The 22,389-nt window shown below is 39.5% G+C and overlaps 1 protein-coding gene and 1 long non-coding RNA gene across 9 annotated transcripts in view; one reads left to right on the forward strand and one right to left on the reverse strand.

Annotated features, from left to right (window-relative positions):
* LOC125130745 (uncharacterized) overlaps positions 1–22,389 on the forward strand; it is an 88,300-nt gene that overhangs the window by 64,987 nt on the left and 924 nt on the right. For both annotated transcript variants that reach the window (XR_007135790.1, XR_007135791.1), the window contains 2 exons: positions 15,967–16,001; positions 17,739–17,831. This is a non-coding gene — a long non-coding RNA (uncharacterized LOC125130745). The remainder of the gene's footprint in view (positions 1–15,966; positions 16,002–17,738; positions 17,832–22,389) is intronic.
* Positions 8,393–22,389, reverse strand: part of RIC8B (RIC8 guanine nucleotide exchange factor B) — a 110,102-nt gene continuing 96,105 nt past the window's right edge. For 2 of the 7 annotated variants that reach the window (XM_047786465.1, XM_047786468.1), the window contains one exon: positions 8,393–9,709. In XM_047786465.1, the coding sequence (XP_047642421.1) occupies positions 9,598–9,709 (112 nt within the window). In that variant the 3' untranslated portion in view covers positions 8,393–9,597. Of the gene's footprint in view, positions 9,710–15,543; positions 15,721–16,365; positions 16,505–20,699; positions 20,784–22,389 lie in introns of all 7 variants that reach the window. The other 5 variants (XR_007135786.1, XR_007135788.1, XR_007135787.1 and 2 more) reach the window with 5 other exon arrangements.

The raw sequence follows: 22,389 nt of genomic DNA on the forward strand, positions 1-22,389 counted from the left end.
ATAACCTTATCAGGGTTCCCTTGTATGTTATGTGTTTCTTTTCCCTAGCTGCTTTCAATATTTTCTCTTTGTCTTTAATTTTGGTCAGTTTGATTAATATGTGTCTTGGGGTGTTCTTCCTTGGGTTTATTTTATATGGTACTTGTGCTTCCTGGATTTAAGTGAGTGGTTCCTCTCCCATGTTAGGGAAGTTTTCGGCTATTATCTCTTCAAATATTTTTTCTGTCCCTTTCTCTCTCTCTTCTCCTTTTGGCACCCCTATAATATGGATGTTGGTATGTTTAACATTGTCCCAGAGTTATCTTAGACTGTCTTCATTTCTTTTCTATCTTTTTTCTCTTTTCTGTTCCGCATCAGTGATATCCATTAGTCTGTCTTCCACCTCGCTTATTCGTTCTTCTGCCTCCTGTATTCTGCTGTTGGTTGCATATAATGAATTTTTTTTTGTCTTTTGTCTTTTTTGTTGTTGTTGTTGTTGTTGCTATTGCTATTTCTTGGGCTGCTCCCGCGGCATATGGAGGCTCCCAGGCTAGGGGTCTCATCGGAGCTGTAGCCACCGGCCTACGCCAGAGCCACAGCAACACGGGATCCGAGCCGCGTCTGCAACCTATACCACAGCTCACGGCAACGCCGGATCGTTAACCCACTGAGCAAGGGCAGGGACCGAACCCGCAACCTCATGGTTCCTAGTCGGATTCGTTAACCACTGCGCCACGACGGGAACTCCCATATAATGAATTTTTTATTTCAGTTGTTGTATTTTTGCATCTCTGCTTGCTTAAGTTTTAAATCTTGTATTTCTTTGCTCAGTGTTTCTGGTAAATTATTCATCTTTGCCTCCAGTTTATTTCCAATGTCTTGCATCATCTTTACCATTATCAGTCTAAAGTCTTTTTCCTGGAGGCTGATAATCTCCAGATCACTTACCCGTTTTTCTGGGTTTTTTTCTTTCTCCCATATCTGAGTTATAGTTCTGTCTTTTAATTTTTATAGGTTTTTTGTGTGGTCACCTTTTTGCAGACAGTAGAGTTGTAGCCTCTCTTACTTCTGATGTTTGCCCCCTTGTGGCTGAAGTTGGCATGGGGCCTTGCTGTAGGCTTCCCGATGGGAGGGACTGGTGCCTGCCCATTGATAGGCAGGGCTGATTGATATCCCTTTGATGGGCGGGTAAGATTGGGGGTGGCTGTGTGCCTCGGGGCTCTTTAGGCAGCCTGTTTACTGATGGATAGGGCTGTGGTCCTACCTGGATTATTGTTTGGCCTCAGGTTTCTGGATGATTTCCTTTTATTTTGTTTCTTTTTCTTTTTTGTTTTTGTGAATATATTATTTTTTTATTTGTGGTTGCTGTGTTTTTCCAGTTTGTTAACCTCTTCTTATGTCTGCTTGCTTTAGACTGATAGTCATATAGGCTCAAAAGCATTCTTAAAAAAAGAGTCTAGATTTTCTTACTTCCCAACACTTTATGATTTTGATATCCTTTTTTACATCTTCACATTTATCTTTTTTGCTGTTCCTTGTGTTTATCACCACTTTCACAGAGTTTTAATCTGTGTACTGGCTTCTTTCAGTGATTATTTTCCTATTGTGATTTCCTCCATCCTATATCTTCTTACTTCTCTCCTAGTTAAAGGAGACCTTTCAATATTTCTTTTTAGTATAATTATATTCTTTTAGTTTTGTTTGTCTGAGAAGTTCTTTATCTATCCTATTTTAAATGATAATCTTGATGGGTAGAATATTCTAGGTTGCAAATCTTTCCCTTTTAGAACTTTGAGTATATCTTGTCACTCTCTTCAGACCTGTAGCATTTCTGTAGAGAAATTAGGCAATAGACTTACGAGTGTTCGCTTATAATTAACTCTTCATTTTTCTCTTGCTGTCTTTAGAATCATTTCATTAACTTTAACTTTTGCCATTTTTTATTTTAATGTGTCTTGGTGTAGGTCTCTTTGGGTTCAACTTGTTTGGGGCTCTCTTTGCTTTCTGTATCTGGGTATCTTTTTCCTTTTTCAGCTTTAGAAAGTTTTTAGCCATAATATCTTCAAATAGATTTTTAATTCCCTTTTCTTTTTCTTCTCCTTTTGGAATCCCTATCATGTATAGATTGACCTGCTTTATATTATCCCATAGATCTCTTATATTTCTTTCTTTTTTAAAAAATTTGGTTTTCTATCTGTCGTTCTGATTTTGTGATTTTGGTTATTCAGTCTTCAAGTCATTTACTGATTACTCTGCATTGTTCATTCTTCTGTTCAATGCCTTCAACTCAGCTTTTGTCTCCACAAATGCATTTTCTAACTTTTCTTGGCTCCTCCTTACAGTTTCTAGTTCCTTTTAAAATTAATCTGCATAACTGTTGCTATCTTTTCTTAATTCCTTCAGTATTTTCATTGCCCCCTTTTTATAAATTAGATTATAGTTGATTTACTGTGTTGTGTCAATTTCTGCTGTATAGCATAGTGACCCAGCAGTGACTACACACACACACACACATTTATATATACATTCCTTTTCTCATACCATCTTCCATCATGCTCTACCCCAAGAGACTGGACTTGGTTTCTTGTGCTGTACAGTAGGACCCCATTGCTTATTCATTCCAAATGTAATAGTTTGCATCCACCAATCCCAGCCTTCTCATCCATTCTACTTCCTCCCTCTTCCCCCTCAGCAACCACAAGTCTGCTCTCCCTGGCCATGCTCTGTCCATGCTTATAAATAACATCTCTTTTGATGTTACCTCCTCTTTGAATGTGTGTCTGTTATTCTGCATTGGTTTGTTTCATTGTTTGCCTGTTCTTTTAACTAGGAGTGGCTCTTGTGCTTCTTCATTTTGTATTTTTCTTACTCTGTGAGTTTAAGGAAAATAATCATCTACTATAGTCTTGGTGGGTTATTTATATGCAGGAGCATTCCTGTGAGATAGGTCATGAGTGCTTACTATTTTTTTGGCCTGAGGGCTGCTTTTGTTTGGATGCTTGCTGTCTCTTTCTTCATTGTATGCAGGCTGTTATCCCCTTGATAGGGGGTGTGAAGGTGAATGGCCTGCCTGTGTTTCCAGAGAGGTGTAGGCAATGGGCTGTGCTTGAAGGCAGCACCTGCTCAACAAGCCCTTGACAGTGGTGGAGATCCACAGGGAGGTGCAGGAGGCAGGCTGCTCCTGGTTGCAGGGCCCTTTGTGGTGGCATTGACCCTTAGGGAGGTGGGGGTGGTGCCCAGAGCTCTTGAAGTTGCAATGGCAGGGTGTGTATGTTCCCAGATAGTTGGGGGCAATGGGCATTGCTCAGCTCCAGGGTCCTCTGTTGGAACCCTTAGTGACGGTAGGCTGCATCAACTGCTGGAGTCTGAGATGGCTGTGGCAGTTTGCATCTGCTGCCTTAGCACATGCAAGAGGCGCCCTGCCTCCTGAGAGCTTGTGTGTACCCAGAGAAAGAAGTTCTTATGGCTACCCCCTCACCTCCTCTCACCCTCCTGCCTTCCTCTCACCCTTCCACCTCTTCTCACCTTATCCACCCTTCCTCTTTCCCTTCCCAACAATGGTGCCTTGCTTTTCTTATGGGCCCAGACCTCTGCTTGGCCCTTCCTAGCCCATGGCACACTGCTCCCTAGCTTCCTCAGGCTGTTTCCACACAGCCAACCCTAGTCTTCTCTGAACTGACCTCAGTAGCCTGAGTCTCAATGCTCAGCCCTTGCCTGAGTAACTCAGGCTGTGGTGTGCAGGGTGGTGGCACCCATGGTCTCTGTGGCTTTCTCTATGCTTTGCCCTCCTCAGACCAGCCACTGTACTTTTCACTGAGGCTTCGAGGCTCCCCCTCCATCCTGGGTGATCTCCCCATTAGTTAGGGGGCCTCCCAGGATGAGTTCCTTTCCTCTTTCACAGCTCCCTCTCTGAAGTGTTGGTTCCATCCTGGTTCCTGTTTTTCTCTTCCCTCTCTCTCCTTTACCCTTTTGTTCTACCTAGTTATGTGAAGGGTTTCTTACCATTTTTGGAAGTCTGAGGTCTTCTCCCAGTATTCAGTAGCTGTTATGTGTGAATTGTTCTACATGTATATGTATGTTTTTTGATGTGTTTGTAGGAGGTGGGTGCCAGGTCCTTCTTCTCTGCCATCTTGATCCTGCTCACCCTGAGTTTAAATGAGCTCTTTCTTGCCTTTTTATAACACCAAATTGTGTTTCTTCCAGTTCTAAGTATTTCTTGACTCTATTGCCTCTTTTTGAAATGCCCTGCCACTGCTTCTCTCCTAGCCCTGCTTATCCGTTACATGTACTCATGTAGCATCTATCTGGTCTCTTTTCTTACTGTCTGTCCCTTCTCTACTCCATTCTCCATACCATAACCAGAGTAATTTTTCTGGCTGTGTCCTTTCCTTGTCTGAAATACTACTACTCTTGTGTCCCATAATGAGACAAGGGAGGCCTTTGTTTCAGTCATTCTCAACACCTCAAGCCCATGAGCTTTTGTTGGAGCCAGTTGTTTTGGTGGGAATAGTCTATCTCCTGTACATGACATGCTCATGCTCAGTTCAGATGTCATTTATGAAACTGTTAGTCAACCGCCACAACCTTCCTGGCATCCTGTAGCACTTTGTACGGGCTTTGGTTATGGACTTCTCACACTGTAGACACTTTGGGGACTGGGCTTTTAGTCGTGTTTGTAACCCCAAGCACCTTGAATAGTGCCTGGTACATAGTAAATGCTCAGTGTTGACTAAACACACTGACATGGATTGGTGTGCTTAGGAATATGGGCGTGTTTGAGACTAGCAGCAGTATGGGATTCTACGTAGTGTGGAGATATGGAAATGGAGTGAGGAAAAATATATGTTAAAATTATTTCCCAATTGTTTCTCCCATTTTGATCTCTTCTGAAATGTTTCCTCCCAAATAAATGAGACTTTATTGCGTTTTTCTCTGATTGCAAAAGTAGCACATAGTATTCACTTGGACATCAGACAGGCCAGAGTTCAGATTTTGCTACTTATTAGTTGTGTGTCTTGAGCATAGCACCTAACATCTTTATGCCTTAGTTTTCTCATCTGCAAAGTGAGAGTTATTCTAATAGTATTTAACTCGTAAGTCTGTCATGAAGATCAAACTAGAAAGTCTATTTAAAGTGCTTAGCAGTGTCTGGCACAGTAACTGCTCAGGAAGCATACACAGCTGAAATTGTTATGATCAGTGCAGAAAAGGTATAGGTCTGTGAGATCTGGATACAGCTGGAGCCTAGGGCCAGGATCTTCCCCATGTTACATTAAAAGAAAACACAAATCAGACTTCAGAAGGCTTGGAGAATTACTTTTCTTTAGGACAGCCTTTCTCAGTCAGGGTTCACCAAACTACAGAGCTCGGGAAATGACTGGCATGACTCTTTTTTCTCTACACCAAGGATGCTATGTAACTAGCGCTATTCTAGATGCACAGGAAAGTTGATTCACTGTATACAATGCATGGTTTAGGAATTGGGGCTTAATCTTGCCGCTGCCCCCGCCCCCCCTCCTCTTAAGGAAAGGCTGCTCTGTTACTTCTTGAAGACTTGGTGCAGGGACTCAGCAAAGTGCATCAGAGTCACACCCTTCTAAGTCCTCTGCTTTTCCTTGAATCTTCTACTTACGACAGCTGTTAAAAATCTCTCCCTCCTGTCTCCCTCACCCGTATGATTTATTCCCATATGAGAATTCCATTTGTTCCATCTCCATACTGTACTTGCCACACACGCAATAGTTTTGACAGGTGTCACCTTACTTTGCTTGAAAGAGTAACATGCCTCTCCCTATCCCTGTGTGTACCCTTTCATCTCTGGCACTGCAGTGAAGAATATACCCACGAAAATTAATGCCAGAACTGGACTACACAGAGGTAAACATGACTGATAACTTGTCTTTTTTTTTTTTTTCATGTGCAGACTTTTTAAAGTCATCTAGATCTCATGCTATTTTCAAATGCCTCTCCTTAACAAAAATTACAGAATTATCTAGGCACTTAATCTAGCTGTGTCACGATTGGTGCTGCCAAGGCTTTGGCAGGACCCACGGTCTATGACAGAGCAAGTCTGCACTTTGTGATGCCATTCTTATTTGCTGTTCCTCTTCAGTGCTGACAAGGCTCATGATACCTCCCAGAAAGGCAGTGGGCATCTTCTGGGGGGAGAGGAGGGGTAGGGCATGATGTCTTCTTGGTTAGTAAGGAATAGTATTGGGTAAGCAATTGCCAGTGTTTACAATTCATATAATGGAATATCATATAGCCATTAACTTTTGAAGAATATTTATTGACATGGGAAAATGCTTACAATATGTTAAAGAAGCAGGATACAAATCTGTAAATACAGCATGATCCCAATCTTGTAGTAAAATAAATTATATATGCATAGAAAAAATACAAGATGGAAATACACCAAAACATAGATTATCTTAGGTGGTAGGTTTTGGGGTGAATTATTAACTTTATTATTTTCTGTATATTCCAAACTTTCCACAGTGAACATATATTACTTTTATAATCGTGGGGGAGGAAGTCAATTAAGTGATACCTAGGTCCTGGGAGGTGGCAGTACTGATGGTAGTAAGAAGGTGTTGAGTACTTGTACTGCCTCTGCGTCTGTCCTCATTTCTTAATCTCCCAGGACCACTGGGTGTGTGAAAGGGCCTCAAGTGTTTGTTGACCATTCCTCTAAACCAGCAACTCAAGTGCCTTATTTTAGGACCCATTCCTCCGTACCATTTTAAAGGTTGGGAGAGGTGTGAACACGGGGCCTACGGGCGTGGCTGGCCACTGCATTCTCACCATCCTCACTGCAGGCCACTGAGCCAAGCAGATGTTGGGGGCTGGGTGGGCAGAAGCCTGCCGCCCTAATCTTTGACCTAAAGGATTCCAAGTCCCTATTTGAAATCCAGTATTAACTGAGCAAGTTTCCTAGTCACACTTCAATTTCAGGTGACCTCCCTGCTTAATAACTTCTTTAAACCAGTTTTGCTGAAATAGTTATTGCTTAAAATGGCCCGAGAACCTCCACTCTCCCAGCATTCCAGAGCCACAAGGAGGCACAACATGGACCCACTGTGGCGAAGGGGAAGGAGAGGTGCTGGGGGTCAGGCTGGCCAGAATTGGGCTCTTAGGTGCTGTGTGACGTTGGGTAACTTACTTTGCTTTTCAGAGATGATCTCTAACATGGGATGTGATGGGGTTACATGAGATAAGATACATAAAAAGCCCAGCACAGAGCAGGCCCTCAACAGATGTTGCGTCTCTTTCCATGTGCCAATTCTCTCTTCAAAACAAAGCTTAGTGTCCAGCATGGGGCAGCTCAAAACTTTAACAGAACTCACTGAAAGCAGAAGAACACAGCTACTTAAACAGGACTATTCAAACACTAACTCTGCATAAAGCTGGCAAGGTGGTATTTCATTAAACATATCTTCATTTAGGTAAGCCAATGCTCATGCCAAAGCTATTTGATTGCAGAAATTATAAAAATACTTTAAAAATGCATTTGTAGAATAAAATAACAAAAATACTTAAATTCTTTTTCTAAACTTTTTTTCACTCAATTTAAAATTATGAATTGCCAACTTTCATTTTACTATTAAAACCTGGGTCACCCATAACTTCTACTCTGTTTTGGATGAAAATCCTAAAATGTATTATTTTCTTCCTAGCCTTTTATAGACTATTCTGGATTTAACTTCTTTTTAAAAAAGAAACACAGGTCATTAGTATGATAATTAGTTTATGGGCCATATTGTTGTACATACACTTCCTGGGTCAACTAGAATGTCCTTTGGGAAATGGCCCCAGACTTAATGATGCTTTGAGCAGTTTTCATTCTCCCCACCTTCCTATGTGGTTTTCAGTTCGCTTTTTGTTGCTTTCAATAGGTCCACTTTCCATCTAGCAGCCTCCTCCTCTGCCATTTTTTTTGTGGGCTTGAAAGTCAGATAACTGAACATGTTAGAAATATATGCAAATTTTAGTAAAGAGGCAAAAAGTGAGATTCTTGAGGGTCTGTCCTATAAGTAAACCGTAAGAAACTCCAACATTTTTTTTGGCAGCTCAAAGGCCTTTTAAAACTTAATTCCTGATTTGTTCTTTTGCCAGAGCTGTGACTTCTGGATAAATAACATTTTCCATGTACTTTATCCTTAGAAAAGCTATTTATTGTGAGATAATAGATGTAAAAGCACTTTAAAAAAAGCACTTTAAAAAAGCATGAACTGTGAAATAGTATTTTTTTACCCCATGTATCTTTAAAGAAACACACACAGATGGCTAAATTGAATCAACCCCAATGTTTTATTTAATTTAAAGTTTTAAAAGGCAGTGGTTAAGCACATTGTGTGTGTCTGTGTACATATATATGTGTATATATATATACACACACATATACATATATATATGTATATACATACATACATATATATATATATATATATATATAAGGAAACCAACCCCTTTTCAACTTTAGCCATTGATTAACTAGGCCCACAGTCTATTGCATGATTTGTTTTCTACTTCTTCACATGACCAATTCTAAAAGTAAAAATAAACAGCTTTAGTCAGTTTAACAGTAACTATTTGTGTTTCTTTTTTAAATAAATAAAGTTCCCATTAAACTGATCACATATGGTAGAAAGGTAGAACACACACACAAGCACACACAGTCCCCAATTTAAAACATGTGACATAAGAATGACCTATATGTACAAACGGGTGCTACTGACTCCCCTGCCCCCAGCAGAGGCTACAAAAGAACTCCTGGTACCCAAGGGTCCCCATTCCCTCTACAGGGTTGGGGAGTATGTTTCCCCAGCACCCCTATGTTAGACCTCAGAATGCATGCTCCCCATGCAGTGATACAGATGGGGGCTCAGTTCTATGGTACTAGTGTTCAGGTACATTAGGGAATAAATAGGCATCTGTAGCTGCCTCAGAACTAAACCATCATTTATAACTTGACAGGGAGAAATGTATTCTGAAGTTCTAGACAGCAGACATACAGACTTTTTGAGTGTAATCAGTTTGCAAGTCTGGGGCTGTGTGTGTGTGCGTGTGTGCACATTTCTACAGATTTATACAAAATTGAAATGAAGTAAAGAGTGGGGCTAGGTTTATGGAGCAGCTGCTTGGCTTCCATTCACTCGGTCCTGATTTAACAAGTCACTTGCCTCAGCCCCTTTTTAGCAGCTCTTTCCGCTTCTCACATGCCTCCATCTCTGGAGAGATTCAGAATGGGCAGCTCACACAAGTGAGAAGAAGGACACAGCTAAATCTTCTGTTAAGAATCTTGGCAAACAGAACTGCCAGATTCAACCAGGGCTGCTTTATAGAGTGAAGTCCTTCAGTTTCATCTTGATGGAATGGAATTTTTTTTTCCCATTTCTAGCCCCTGCAACTCCATCTAACTGCAGCTCTGTATGAATGCCTCAATATCGCAAAAACACAGGATCACCTCTTAAATATGCTGGATTCTCAATGAGTAAACCAGTTAATGTGTTTCTAGCCAAAGCAAGGGCATAAATGTTTTAGAGAAAAGATTCCCCTGGAGCTACAGAGAAAAGATGCTGATAAAAGCAATATTGAGAGTTGAGCACGTGATGCTTTTTAGTCTGTGTCAGAGCTGGTCTCCTCGATGACAGAGTACTGGTTGAGTGCTTCCTCCAAAGGCGTTATTGTCCCATCGGGTTTTAGTCCCATTGGTTTAAGCAACTCCTCTCTGGAAAAAGAGATAAAAGATAGAAAAAAAAGTATTCACCAGTATCACACACACACACACACACCGTCCCCCCACCCAAATCCATATCCTTTAAAAAAAGAAAAGTCTTTAAAAACCAAAGTATTTTTCCTCAAGCTCTCTCTGTGTGTTTGTAACAGGAAAGATGAAAGGGGCATGGAAAGAAAAAGAGGGAGATAAAAGACTTCATTCACACAGGCCAAACCTACTAAGCCAATTAAAAGTATGAAAAGTCAAAGTCTAAATGGGCTCAGGACAAGGAGCAGGTCTCTTCTATTTTTAATAATGAACTTTTTTCCTTTTGTGGATTTGTTTTAGTGAAGTTGAAGCTGCCATAATTTCACCTGGCCCAGTGGGCCAGGCATACAATTGAATGGCTGATTTGATATGTATGAATTTCATTTAATGGACTAAATCTCATCATTTGATTTCTGCCTCTCCAATCTCTAGTGATACATAAGTACTTGTTGATTCATTTCAAATCAGTTGGCCTTCCCCAGCTTTCTCCCTCCCTTTTCTTTCCTTCTCTCTCTCTCTCTCTTTTTTTTTAAACACCATTGCTTTTGTTTGTGGCAGTTTAATTATGGGATCACAGCCATTTTAATCTCTTCAAAGCTCCCCAACTGCCTCTTTTCAGCTAATCCAATTATATCTACTCCACAAGTTACAGCCTTATCTAAAGATGATTAATTATTGATTAAGCCAATCACAAAGCATTAAGAAAGATTTAATCTTTTCATAGGCTCTTATTTATTACATGGAGATTATGGTGAAAGTACCTGTTGAGTTGCTAACTCTAGTCCTCCCATCTCAAAAAGCAGTGTACCCTTGAAAGAGGCACATGAGTTGCTTAAAACTTATTTCTCACAGAAATAGGCATCACCCCCTGAAAACATGTCAATAAAAAGAACCCACACAGCAGCAGTTGTAATGTTGGTGGGAGTTAAAGGGAAGAAAAATGACAAAACCTCCTCTCCCTCTGCTTCCTTGCTGTTGTCCCTTAGGCCAACACAAAGAAGGGCTCCCTCCTGGGACGGAGGCCTTGGAGCAGTATGATGGTGTAATAGGCACAGAAAAACTTCTGGGGAAGTGTTGCAACAGCTCGGTGGTCACTGGATAAGCCAACAGGAGCCTAATCGGGCAGCTTTGGCTAGATCCAGAAAACTGTTTCTAAGAGTCTGAAAACTATTTGAGGAATATGGATAGTTGACTGGTTAAGTTGAGGCTGCTGAACATACAGAGTAGGAAATGTATTTCTTGATCCAAGAAATGGGGTCGGAATCATGAAAGTTGAAGGGGTCTTAGAGATCATTTAGTCCAACCCCCTTGTTTAATAAAGGAGACTGAGTGACTTACCCAAGGTCACATATCTAGTGGCACACTTGGACCTGAGACATAGGTCTCTGAATCCCAGTCCAGTGCACTGTGCGGCACATACATCTGGATTAACTACTTTAACTGCACTGAAGAAGCACACGCTGAGGTCAGCTGTTCAACAACTATGTGCCAGGAACTATGTCATAGACTAGGGAGAAAAGACCAGGCACAGCTGCTGCCCTTGAGGAGTGAGCAAAACATACACATGAAAAATAACTTAAGGAATCATGAACAAAAGGAATCCCAGCTCCTGAGATGAAGCATGGACTATAATGCCAGAGGAAGGTGGGAGCAGCATCTCCAATGAGGTGTCCTATGCCAGGCAAGACGGCACAGAACTTTTAAGGCAAAGGAGACTGTGTGAAGGTCTCTGTAAACTCACTGACTTGTGACTTTTTTTGGGGGGGGAGATCTTTATATTATGTCACTTGCCGTCTCTCCTCTCATGAAGCTGGGAAAGGGTCCATCCAGTGTCTGGGGAGTGGTGAGGTTCAATAAAGAGCAGCAGGAGGTAAGGCTGCAAGGGTAGTTTGGGGTCGAATAGTCAAGTGTCTTGAACGTCAAAGTAAGGAGCTTGGGTCTTCATCTGTAAGGAATGCCTGATCAGGTCTGTTTTATAGGGAAGTTATCTCTGGCACCAGTGCAGGAGACACACTGGAATAGGGGGAAGCTGTAGCAGAGAGACCTAAGGACATCACTGTAACCTTGCCTGTGAGAGAAGACAGAAAGCTGGGGTATGGTTGTGGTTGTGGGAAGAAAAGGCATCACTTCCAAGGGAGATCTATGACCCACTGGAAGGGCAGGGGCTTGGTAAAGGAGAGTGAGGAGGAGAGTGCCGCTGTGGCTCCCAGCTCAGATGAGCACATGGATGGTGATCCATTCACTGGAGCAAGAGCACAGCAGATGGAGCATATGCTGATGTCTTTCAGGACAATGAAAAGCTCTGCATGACAACCAGGTTGAAATGTTTAATGAAACTAGAAACTACTTCCACTGAAACTTCTCTCTAGCACTGATATACACTACATATCTCTATTTTAGTAGCACGTTCCTGTTTCGATTGTGCTAAAGGGCTGTGTGATACTGGACACTGATACGAAAGGAGAAGGGGACCACTTTTGGAGATGAAACATTAAGGGATTAGAAAGTTCAAAGGTCTGAAGGGGGTGGTGGGCAGGGGTAGGTTGAAGTAGGATCAGCAGATGGGACTATAGCAGTTCTACCAAGAGAGTGATGAATCGCTTGGAGGATATGCCAACCAACACTCCTAACACTGCTGCATTTCTCTGGTAACAGGATGATACCGGCGCTAGCTACCAGCTTATACAAAGTAGCTAGTAGTTTGGCATCCAAACCCAGGAGGAGTATTTTCAAATCAAGTCCATTGGTTTTACCCCTATTCCCTAATCCACTTTTATAATGCAAATAATTAGGAATATTACAAAAGTTTTGTGGCCAAAGTATGGGAACTCATCTATGGAATAAAGGGGCCCATATTTTAATCCTCACTTGTGAACTATTCTCAAACCTTTATTTTTTGGATCTTTTGTGTCACCCCTTTACTAACATAGAAGCTCCTCTGAGGATATGAATTATTTTCTTTTCCACATGGCTCCATGCGATGCTTGGTCTTACTGACATTTCTGTAGCAGAGATGTCAGTGATAGCTGGCCACTTAAAATGCATTTGTGCAAATAAATTAAGGCAGCAATGTGATATAGTGGAAAGAAAATGATCTGGAGTCAGGAAGTCTGTTTGAAATCCTGGCTCTTCCACTTACCAATTGTGTGATCTTGGGCAAGTCTCTAAGTCTCAGAATCCCCATCTGTGAAATGGGGATAATGGTAATCCTAGCTCCACCTACTTCCCAGTGATAACTTAAGGAGTAATAGTACTAGTAGTGGTAGTAGTAATAGTAAAAATAATAATAATAGTGAAGATGAAAAAGTTCTATGAACTGTAAAGGAGTCCTAAACATTAGTTATTACTATTGTGGCATAGTGAAAGGCACATACAGATTTTGGAATCAGACCTAGGTTCTAATCCTGGATCTATCATTCTCTAGCAGAAAGGCCTTGAACTCTCTGAACTTTAATTTCCTTGTCTGTAGAATTGGTATAGGAATATCCACTTCACTGAGTTGTCATGAGGGCGAAAGTTCATTACACATATAAAGTGCCTAGGGCAATGGCTGGAATGCAGTTGGAACCCAAAAGCTGCACTTCCTGTCCTTTCTATGCTTATAGAAGGAAGCTTTCCCCAAGATTGTTAGGGCACCCTTTGGGAATAAGTGGAAGAATGTGCAGAAGCAAAAGACATGGTCCTGTCCTCAAGAAGCTTTAGTCAGTTCAGAAGGTCAAACACACACACATTAAACAATATTAAAAGAATTACAGAACAGCAGATCAACAAGCTTGAGATGATTAACAGGCAGAGCCCTACTTTCCCTAGCTTGACAGTTCATCAATACTTATTGTATTTGATATTTATTTAAAGATTTCTCATCCTATTTGGGAGTGGAAGGAGCAAGGACTGCTTATAGATATGTGACTGCTTTTTCTTATGGACCCCACACTTACTTTTCAAACCCCCAACTTAACAATTCTGATCATCTTCCTCTCTATCATATGACAGCCCACAAATAAAATGAAGTCTTTGATATACAGACTCACTTCTAATGGGTCTGGTAAATGACCTGGTTATACTAGACTGTTTCATTTAATAAGATCTGTTGTATCTAGATCAGCAAGATGTGGACAGAGAATGGAAAGCACTAATGAATACCACAGAACTGTTATTCCACCAGTCATATGGGCCATGTACATGTGGGAGGGTTACAGAGGAGATGGGGCTGCTGATCACAAGCTCCTGGCAACAGATGGACTCAGAGCCAGACTGTAATGGCAGTGATGGACATGGATTCATGGGGAGAAAGGCATCCCAAAAGCAGAAGATTAGTCAAGCAAAGGCACAGAAGCGAGAGTTAGTTGTGTGCAGGGATTGGCAAGCAGGCTGGCTTGGCTGAAGTAAAGGAAAAAGAAAGCTCAAAATAGGGGATACAAAAGAGGATTTGGATGGAGACTTTGAAATCCTGGGATGACAAGTTGATTATAGTACAGAGGTATTTTTGTCTTCTATTTCAAGAGTCTCACACTTAATATTTTTAAAAAATAATTCTCATTACAAAGGTTGAAAGCTATGAAACTACTGTTTGACATTAAAAAGAAAATGTTCTATGCTTTATTCATTTTCATATCCCTATATGTCTAGCACAGTGCCTTGAAGATAGTAGAGCCTCAATAAGTGTTTATGAACTAGCTTTTGTTGCAGTTGGTATTATTTTGCACTTTCACAGAAAGGAAAAGTATGGTGTTTTATGGGACTCCTAATAAACAAACCCTGACCAAGAGAAAAGCTATTTCTTTGGATAGAAGATACACTTTCATCGCCAAGATTTACAGTTAAGGAAAGTATAAGCTTTCTATAGGGAATTCTACCTAATGCTTTCCAGGGATTTCTCATTTTCTACTGGACTGTGAGCATCTTGAGGGCAGAGTCCATGTCTTATCTGGCTGTGATGTGCAGTATCTAGTAAAGGATGGGCACATAGTTGGTGCTCAGTAAATATGTTCACTGAAAGAATATAATACATGGGTCATAGCATAAATGGACAATGGTAGAGAACCATTTGCCCGGAATCATCCTCATGTTATTTTAACTGCAGTTATTTCCCTGATGAGTCAATGTCGTCAGACATTGTGACAATCGAGAAGTCAAGGCCCCTCTTGTACCATACAACTTGGAATTTACAACCAATAACTGGCATAGACTCAGCTGTTTATATATGGGGCAACCGCAGATCCAGAGTCTAGTCTCCGATCTTCCACTAACTTGCTGGGTGTCCTTGGGCAAGTCATTTCCTTCTCTGGGCTTGAGTCTCCCCATCTATGAAATGAAGGGGTTGGACAAGATGATCCCCAAGATGCTATTCTAATTCTAAGAGTCTAAATATTAGGTTACTAAATAATTTTGATCTACTTAAAAAAGTTGTAAGACACTAAAACTCAATACTGCTATGCTTTTGTTTCTAACCAAGATCTTCTAAACCTAGGAGTCAAACACAGCATCCCAGCTGTCACTGACATGCACCAAGACCACCACAAGTCCCTTCTGCAAAACTACCAGCAAATGATTAGAATGATTCCAAAAGTAAATCAAAGCAATGGCAAGTGTTAACAAGGAAGGATCTAAATTCAACCATGGCCCTCAATAAACAGGCTGTTTCATGAAGAGTTACTGGTCCTAAATTATGAAGGTCCCATCTAAAAAGGATAGCTAAGTGTCAGATATATGTAGATCATGTTTAAACGAAGATACTGTATATTGAAATGTGCATCAGGATTAAGATATTCACATAGCAATAACTCCTTCATACTTACCTTCAATGCTACACACAGGCCTTAACACAAGTTAAGACTGCCCTCGTTATCATCAAAAAGAACAGTGATGTCTACTGGATAAAGAGCCCATTCTAGGCACTGTGACAGTATCATGGCGGGCTTCTCATCTGATCAGGCATCTGGCCAGGGAAGAGATAAGCCTCCAAGAATGTTCAACTGGAACGAAACATCATTTAGAAATTTGATCTTACTAAACGATAAGGAACCATAATCTATAAGGGCTTGGCCAGGCACGAGGACACAGATAAAGCACGTCCAAGAAAGGAAACCTTACTTTGCCCCAGCCTATCCCTTGGGACTGCTAATGGAAACCAAAAAATACTTTCTTAAAGATTAAGGGGTGGGAGATTATGGGGCTTATACCATAGTTAAAATTTTATGGTCTGTCTTTTGCTTCCCCAGATACAGTTAACATTTTCCTGAGCCACCATTTCCCTGTAAGTATGGTCCTCTTGGATGCCTGGGCTTATATAACCTTTCAGGACCTTAGAGCAGGTTCCACTTTTTAGGCTTCTAGTTCCTATGTAACTCTTTCCCCCAGAAATGACAGTGCAATATTGGGGCTCAGATACTAACATACCCAATAGCACATTATAGAATAGGCCAGATGTATGTGTATAAAACACCTTACTTGACCTGGAAACAAGAGAATACTCTTGCCCACAGCACATGTTTTTGTGCAATACAAACAAAGCATTCAATTCAAGTGTACTTGTTGAAAAACAGGACATAATTAAGCAGTTGGTAAAATGCATTCTTCTTTCCCACTTGCAGATCTCCCAAGAGTCCCTTCGAATTTACCTATACGAGTTTCAGCTTCCCGCTTGCCACTTAGCTTGATAACGACTCAAAAATCATTCCCTTGTTTTCAAGGGCTCTTCTTTCTTGTCTGCTCTGTGTACTACAGGGCAGTATTGACACATGGAATTAATGACAGGGTCTGTAATGAAACAACAGTCATGCAAACACCAGTCTGCTCTTTTGATAAAACAGCATGTTAGAGACCTATTCACCTCCCTCTAATTGAGTACTGCATAATAGTTCCGATTCTTTTATGTAACATATTTTGTTCTATGATTAGAAAAGAAGAAAAAGGGGGAACCTATGAGGTACTGCTTCCTTCAATCACCCCCTGCTTAATTCTCTGTTCTTAATGAGGGTGGCTGCTATTTAGGCAGGTTCTGTTACATACTTGTTTTGTTGACTTCTGTACAATGTATAACAAAACCCAAGATGGGATAATTGGGAACCATTTCTTTGGCACAGGGATTCCTGTTCTTAATATAAGGTTGGCTTGGGAAAAAAAAGAACCCTGATATTTTAAATTAGCCATTTCATATTTAATTCCCTTTCACATTTGAAAGATAGGATGAAAAATTAGTATATAAAGCATTTTAATTAACAGAGCTTTTCAAAAAATGCCTGCTATAATGGAGCCTGTGATAGCCCAAAGAAGCTCTGTAATCTTTGCTATAATTCCAAGTCTGAGAGTGCATCTTATTTCAAGATTTCAGCATCAATGGAATAGTCCATAATCCACTGAAGTACAATGGATTTCCCAGTAATTTGTGATATTCTTCAGTGTTTTTAACCTTTTTTCTTACAGAAATTAATACAATCTTTGGCACTGGTTAACATGTTCAGTTACATACTATGAAAGAGTATCCTATGCTCATCCTTCATCTTTCAGTATAATCTTTCATCTAATGGCTTCCTTGTGCCTGATTGGTTTTACTGATCTTTCACTAAGCTACTAACCCAGTAGTTAGGAGAAGTGTGGTGGCTTTTCCATAGCAAATTCAAGGTCTTCAATCTGCATCTTTCAAAAATACTTCTGAGATGCTTCCCCCAGCCTCACCATTGTACTTTGGGATTGGATACAACTGGGAAGGTAAAATGTAACATAAAAAAATCATTCCCAAGACAAATGGATACGGCATGTTGTCTACAGCATGTCCTTAGGCTTTGGGGATTGCCTGAACAGTCCTATAAATAGAGAAGCCTTTTAAAAGTTAAGTTTTCTTAATGTGATCACATTAAACATAAGAATTTATTAGAATACCTATAGTCATTCTCTTTTCAAAATAATTAAAAGACCTTATATTAACATAGAATTACAACAGTTTTACTGGTTTCCTTCATATGAAGATGTTTTTGTTTGTTTTTGATATAAGCTATTTAGCATGTGACCTGATATTTGAGAAAAGCTCAACTATGGAATGAAAAACCAGGAATGGATGTCCTCCAAATTTTAATTTTCTTCTCAGGTAAATATGCTTATTAACTGTCTTTATGCTTTGCATTTATTTAAAATTTAGAGACTCTTATTAAAAATGATCAGACTGACAAATTTGAAAGCTATATTAGTTTTTCAAAATAACATAAGATCTAGAGTCTGAAGACAAAGAACCAAATCCTGGCAATGTCATTAACGAGATGCCTGATCTTGGTTCAGTCACTTAATCACTGGTCCCATTTACTTCTCAATAAAATATCTTTTGCCCTAATTACAGAGCTGTTTTAACAACCAATGGAGATAATATATATGGAAGTACTTTTTAAACTTTAAAGCACTATGTAAATTATTAGTCCTTTATTATTCTCATTTGTTAGAAGATCACATGCAAAGCTTCTAAAAATTTGCTATCCACTTCACCTTAAAGAGCATGGTTAAAAAGATAGAAAGAGGTTAGAGGTAGTGCTAGAAAAATATAATTCAGTTTTATCCTTAAGTGAAGGTGTTCTTTATTTCTTAGTAATTTCTACATAGAACCTTTCTATCCTGTTGTCCCAAATTAGCAAAATAAATATTAATGAGAGGTCAGCATGCCAGCTGAAAATGTTGAATAAGATAGTAGAAATGGAAGTTCTTACATGGTCTTCCTAATTTGAAAGACTTAAAGGAGGAGGGTGACTGAAAGCAAATAGTCAATGGAGATTATTCTTATCTGCTGTTTCTCTAATAGACAGAAGTCATTTCATCTAGCGCTTAAACCAAGAGCTCAAAGTAGTCATTCCTGTTATGGAATTAAAGGACAATGACTACTAGTAGGCAATACAAAGGTGGCAAGACTTCCTACTTAGAGGTGTCTAGCCAGTGCAAGGGCCTTGTATAAACTAAATATATACAAGATCAAGTTTCTCAAATTCATCCTCCCCTACCACTTTAAATAAGAGTATATTATTTTAACTGGATCCGCGTTCCCTAAGGGTACATTAGTTTAACTGGATCCAAGTTCCCTTAACTAAACTTCCAAGCAACTCTGCAGTGTATTTTAATAATGCAGAACAGCAGTGTCTAAGAGAAATATAATGTAAGCCATATATGTAATCTTAAATGTCTAGTAGCCACATTGAAAAAGTGAGAAAAGACAGGTAAAATTAATTTTAATATAATTTAACTCAATATATAAAAAATATTTCAACATATCCATGTTAAACAATTAGTATATTTTATAGTCTCTTTTAGTACTGAGTCTTTGAATGTCTGAATATTTAGCACTTATAGGACATCCCAATTCAGACTACCCATATTTCAGGTGCTCAACAGTCATATATGCCTAGTGGTTACCATACCAAGGACAGTGTGGATCTAAAGGCCTTTCTAATTAAGAATTAGGATCTTTACCCTTTTGTACCTACAATAGCTCTGCATTGATATAAAAATTGGATTACATTTCTGAAATGTACCTGAAAAGCACTTTCTTGATTAACTCATCATAAAGGTCGATATAATCAGTTATTTTTGTAAGCAGAATAATTTAGTTTTAAGGAAAAAATTATGTAGTTATTACTTTCCAGTCATAAATTACTGTCCCAGCTTCAGTAAGTTAAAAAAAAATCTTTGGATTAAAGGGGAATTATTCCTCTATTTAGTATCTGCATTTATTAAAAAAGCCATGTGCCAAATACTACACAATGGCTGGCTGATAAGGAGTAGATAAGAAAAGGAAGAGATGGAAAACAATTAATAAATGTAAATTTTAGAAGATTTTGATAGAATATATAAGCAAAAAGGTTATGTACCTTATTAAACAGTGATGGCATAAGGGTAGGGTAGAAGATTAATCAGTCCTAGTTTTAATTAAGAAACTAAAGGTAATGAGAAAAGTCCAAACAAAACTGAAACTTGAAATATTATTTCCCTTGGTTAGTTTAGCCTTAAGCCAATCAGTCCTCTCTCCCCTTTTGTAGAGAGAAGGCTTCATTATTGTATGTGAGCTGTGTGCTGTAGCTAAGGTGAATGCAATTGTATTAGGCACACTGGACTTGCTTAACTACATGCAATCCCCATTCTAATCTCCCACTTAAGTTGCAGGGAATTATTTTTTCCCAATTCAGAAAAGCAAAGAGGAGGTGGAGAGGCAGGCAGATTTCATCCCCTGTTCTACCTCTGTTCTCACATTAAAAATGTCAACTACAGCTTTCTCTAATCTCAAGCCTAAGGCCTTAATGTTTATGTTTGATAAATATCATAACTATTCTATATTAAAGGAATTATGTACCCTAATATTTAACTTGTAGAAACTAAAGGGCCAGTCATGGGCCAAAGTACCTTACAGAATTCTTTTCCAGACCTGACTTTAATGACACGGGCCAAGAAAGGAAATTGTCAAAAGTATACTTTAAAAGCTTTAAAACATGTAGGCTACTTTATTGAGCAAAAATTTAATCATTTTGGGGATCAGCTGTGTTCATTATTTCATCATCACAAACTGGGGAAACCACAAGGTACAAGGCACTGTACTAGCTAGACAGGATGGAATTTATAGAGTTCAGATTATTCTCAAACTCTTAATACCTCCAGGTCCACTCTCAATCCCCTTACCTACATCTGTCACAAATACAATTCTTACACTAAAAACAAACAAACAAAAAAGAACAAAAATCACTTGGAATACTGTCAGTTGGTATTCCATAGGAAGAAAAGCTTTGGGCACTAATCTCTCCAGTGCCCTTGGAAATCTGAGATAAGGCTGCTAGGATGGTGAGCAACTTGAGACAGTGGCTGTGTCCACAATGGAGGTGAAATGGAAAGGTAATTTTAATTTTTGCATTGATGGTTTTACGGTTTGGGTGGTAAAGAACATCTGTACCCTACACCAGGCTCAGTAACAGTACTTGGCATGACCAACCTTAGTCATCACTTTGGTAAGTGCTTTGGCACGGGCCACTGTTGCTAACCATCATCCTGGTGCAGGTCCTTCACATTTGCTCTCCTATGGATGGAAAAAAGGAAGTGTCTAGTGTCCATTCATTGGCCACATCACCTCCAATCCTATTCTTTACTTGCATGCCTTTCAAATCAGGCCCAGGAGAAAACGATTTCATTTTTGGAAAGGAAAGTTAATCAGACAGAGCTACAGTACACCCTTAGCACAGTAAGACTTGGTGGGATGAAGAACAACCTTAGAGTTGAACTGAGAGAACTAACCAAAGCACACTGCTGAAGAGGATGATCAAGAAGTATTCTGGCAGACACTGACTCTAACAGACAGACACAGTAAGTAGCACAATGGACAGAGTTCTGGAAAATGAAGTTCTTAGTCTCACTTTAGATGATAGCATATATGAAAGTGTTTTGTAAACTGTGAAAGGAAATGGATTTTCACTGGTTTCATTATGTTTGGGGCTATTCTTTGGGTCTTTCCCCAATGATAAATCTGATAACATATTAATCAAATACTGATAACCTGAGCTCTTTGGGAAAAAGATGCAGAATGTAAATAACAACGATTTATCTTATTAACTAGAGTAAGTTTTCCTCTACCTGGAATGAATGGTTATTTCTCCATTTGCTAATTCAATACCTCTTAAACTTCAAGGATCAGCACAAATGCTACCTTTCCTGTGAAACAGTCCCTGATTCATCCCAATAGAATGAACTGCTCCTTTTCCTGGGTGTTCACAGTTCAACACAGACCTTATTTTGTCATTATTTCCTTCTACCTTGTATTATAGAATGGATTACTACCATATCCTGCACTAAAACATGGTTTCCCCAAAGGCAGAGACTGTCACATTCACCTCTGAATCTCCCTCATCTTCCTAGCACAGTGCCTTGCACAGAGTAGCTGCCTAATAAATGTTCCCTGAATGGTACTGAATTTAGTCTATTTTGACTTTACGGCATCTTTTTTTTTTTTTAACCTAAAAACCCCAAAAAAACCCAAACCAAAACAACAGTGAAAACAGAAAAGAAACTTAAGACAAACACATAAGATGCATAAAGAATGGCTTCATTCTTTGCATTCCCGATTTGGAATGCCCACTGCTGATCTCCATACAGTTTTGTCACTGACTGTTATTAGTTAGAGCAAAGGTTAGAAAGCACATTAAGGCGGACAATGTAAAAAACCCACCACATGTCATGGAAAAAGTCTATGTGATTTAGGACTATTCTCAAAGTTTCCCTTAGCTTCAGCTTTAATGGCAAAATTCATACCATCAAAGCCAACAGAAGACATTTGCTCTGCATTTTATCCATGCAAAAATCAGTATCACCTTTAGATTGAGTTGGGCCTCTGCTAGGTGTTCATTCATCTAGGGTACATGGGCCAGTTGGATAGCATCTGTGTTATCTTTTAAGAATTCATACTATTGAAATGAAATTTATGAAAATGGAATTTATGCAGCCTAACTGGTTCACTGCCTTCACACTAATATGCTCTATTCAGGTCCTGGATAACATTTTCCCCTCCAGCTTCTACCAAATGGACACTGTTGGTTCTCATCCTAACTGCTGTACTTAGACCACTGTTTCATGAGCCACATCAGATGCTTTTGGGGTAAAAATCTTATTTTTATGTATTCATTCAGAACTTA

Source organism: Phacochoerus africanus, chromosome 7, assembly GCF_016906955.1.
Source record: "Phacochoerus africanus isolate WHEZ1 chromosome 7, ROS_Pafr_v1, whole genome shotgun sequence".
In the NCBI taxonomy this organism is placed as follows: Eukaryota; Metazoa; Chordata; class Mammalia; order Artiodactyla; family Suidae; genus Phacochoerus; species Phacochoerus africanus.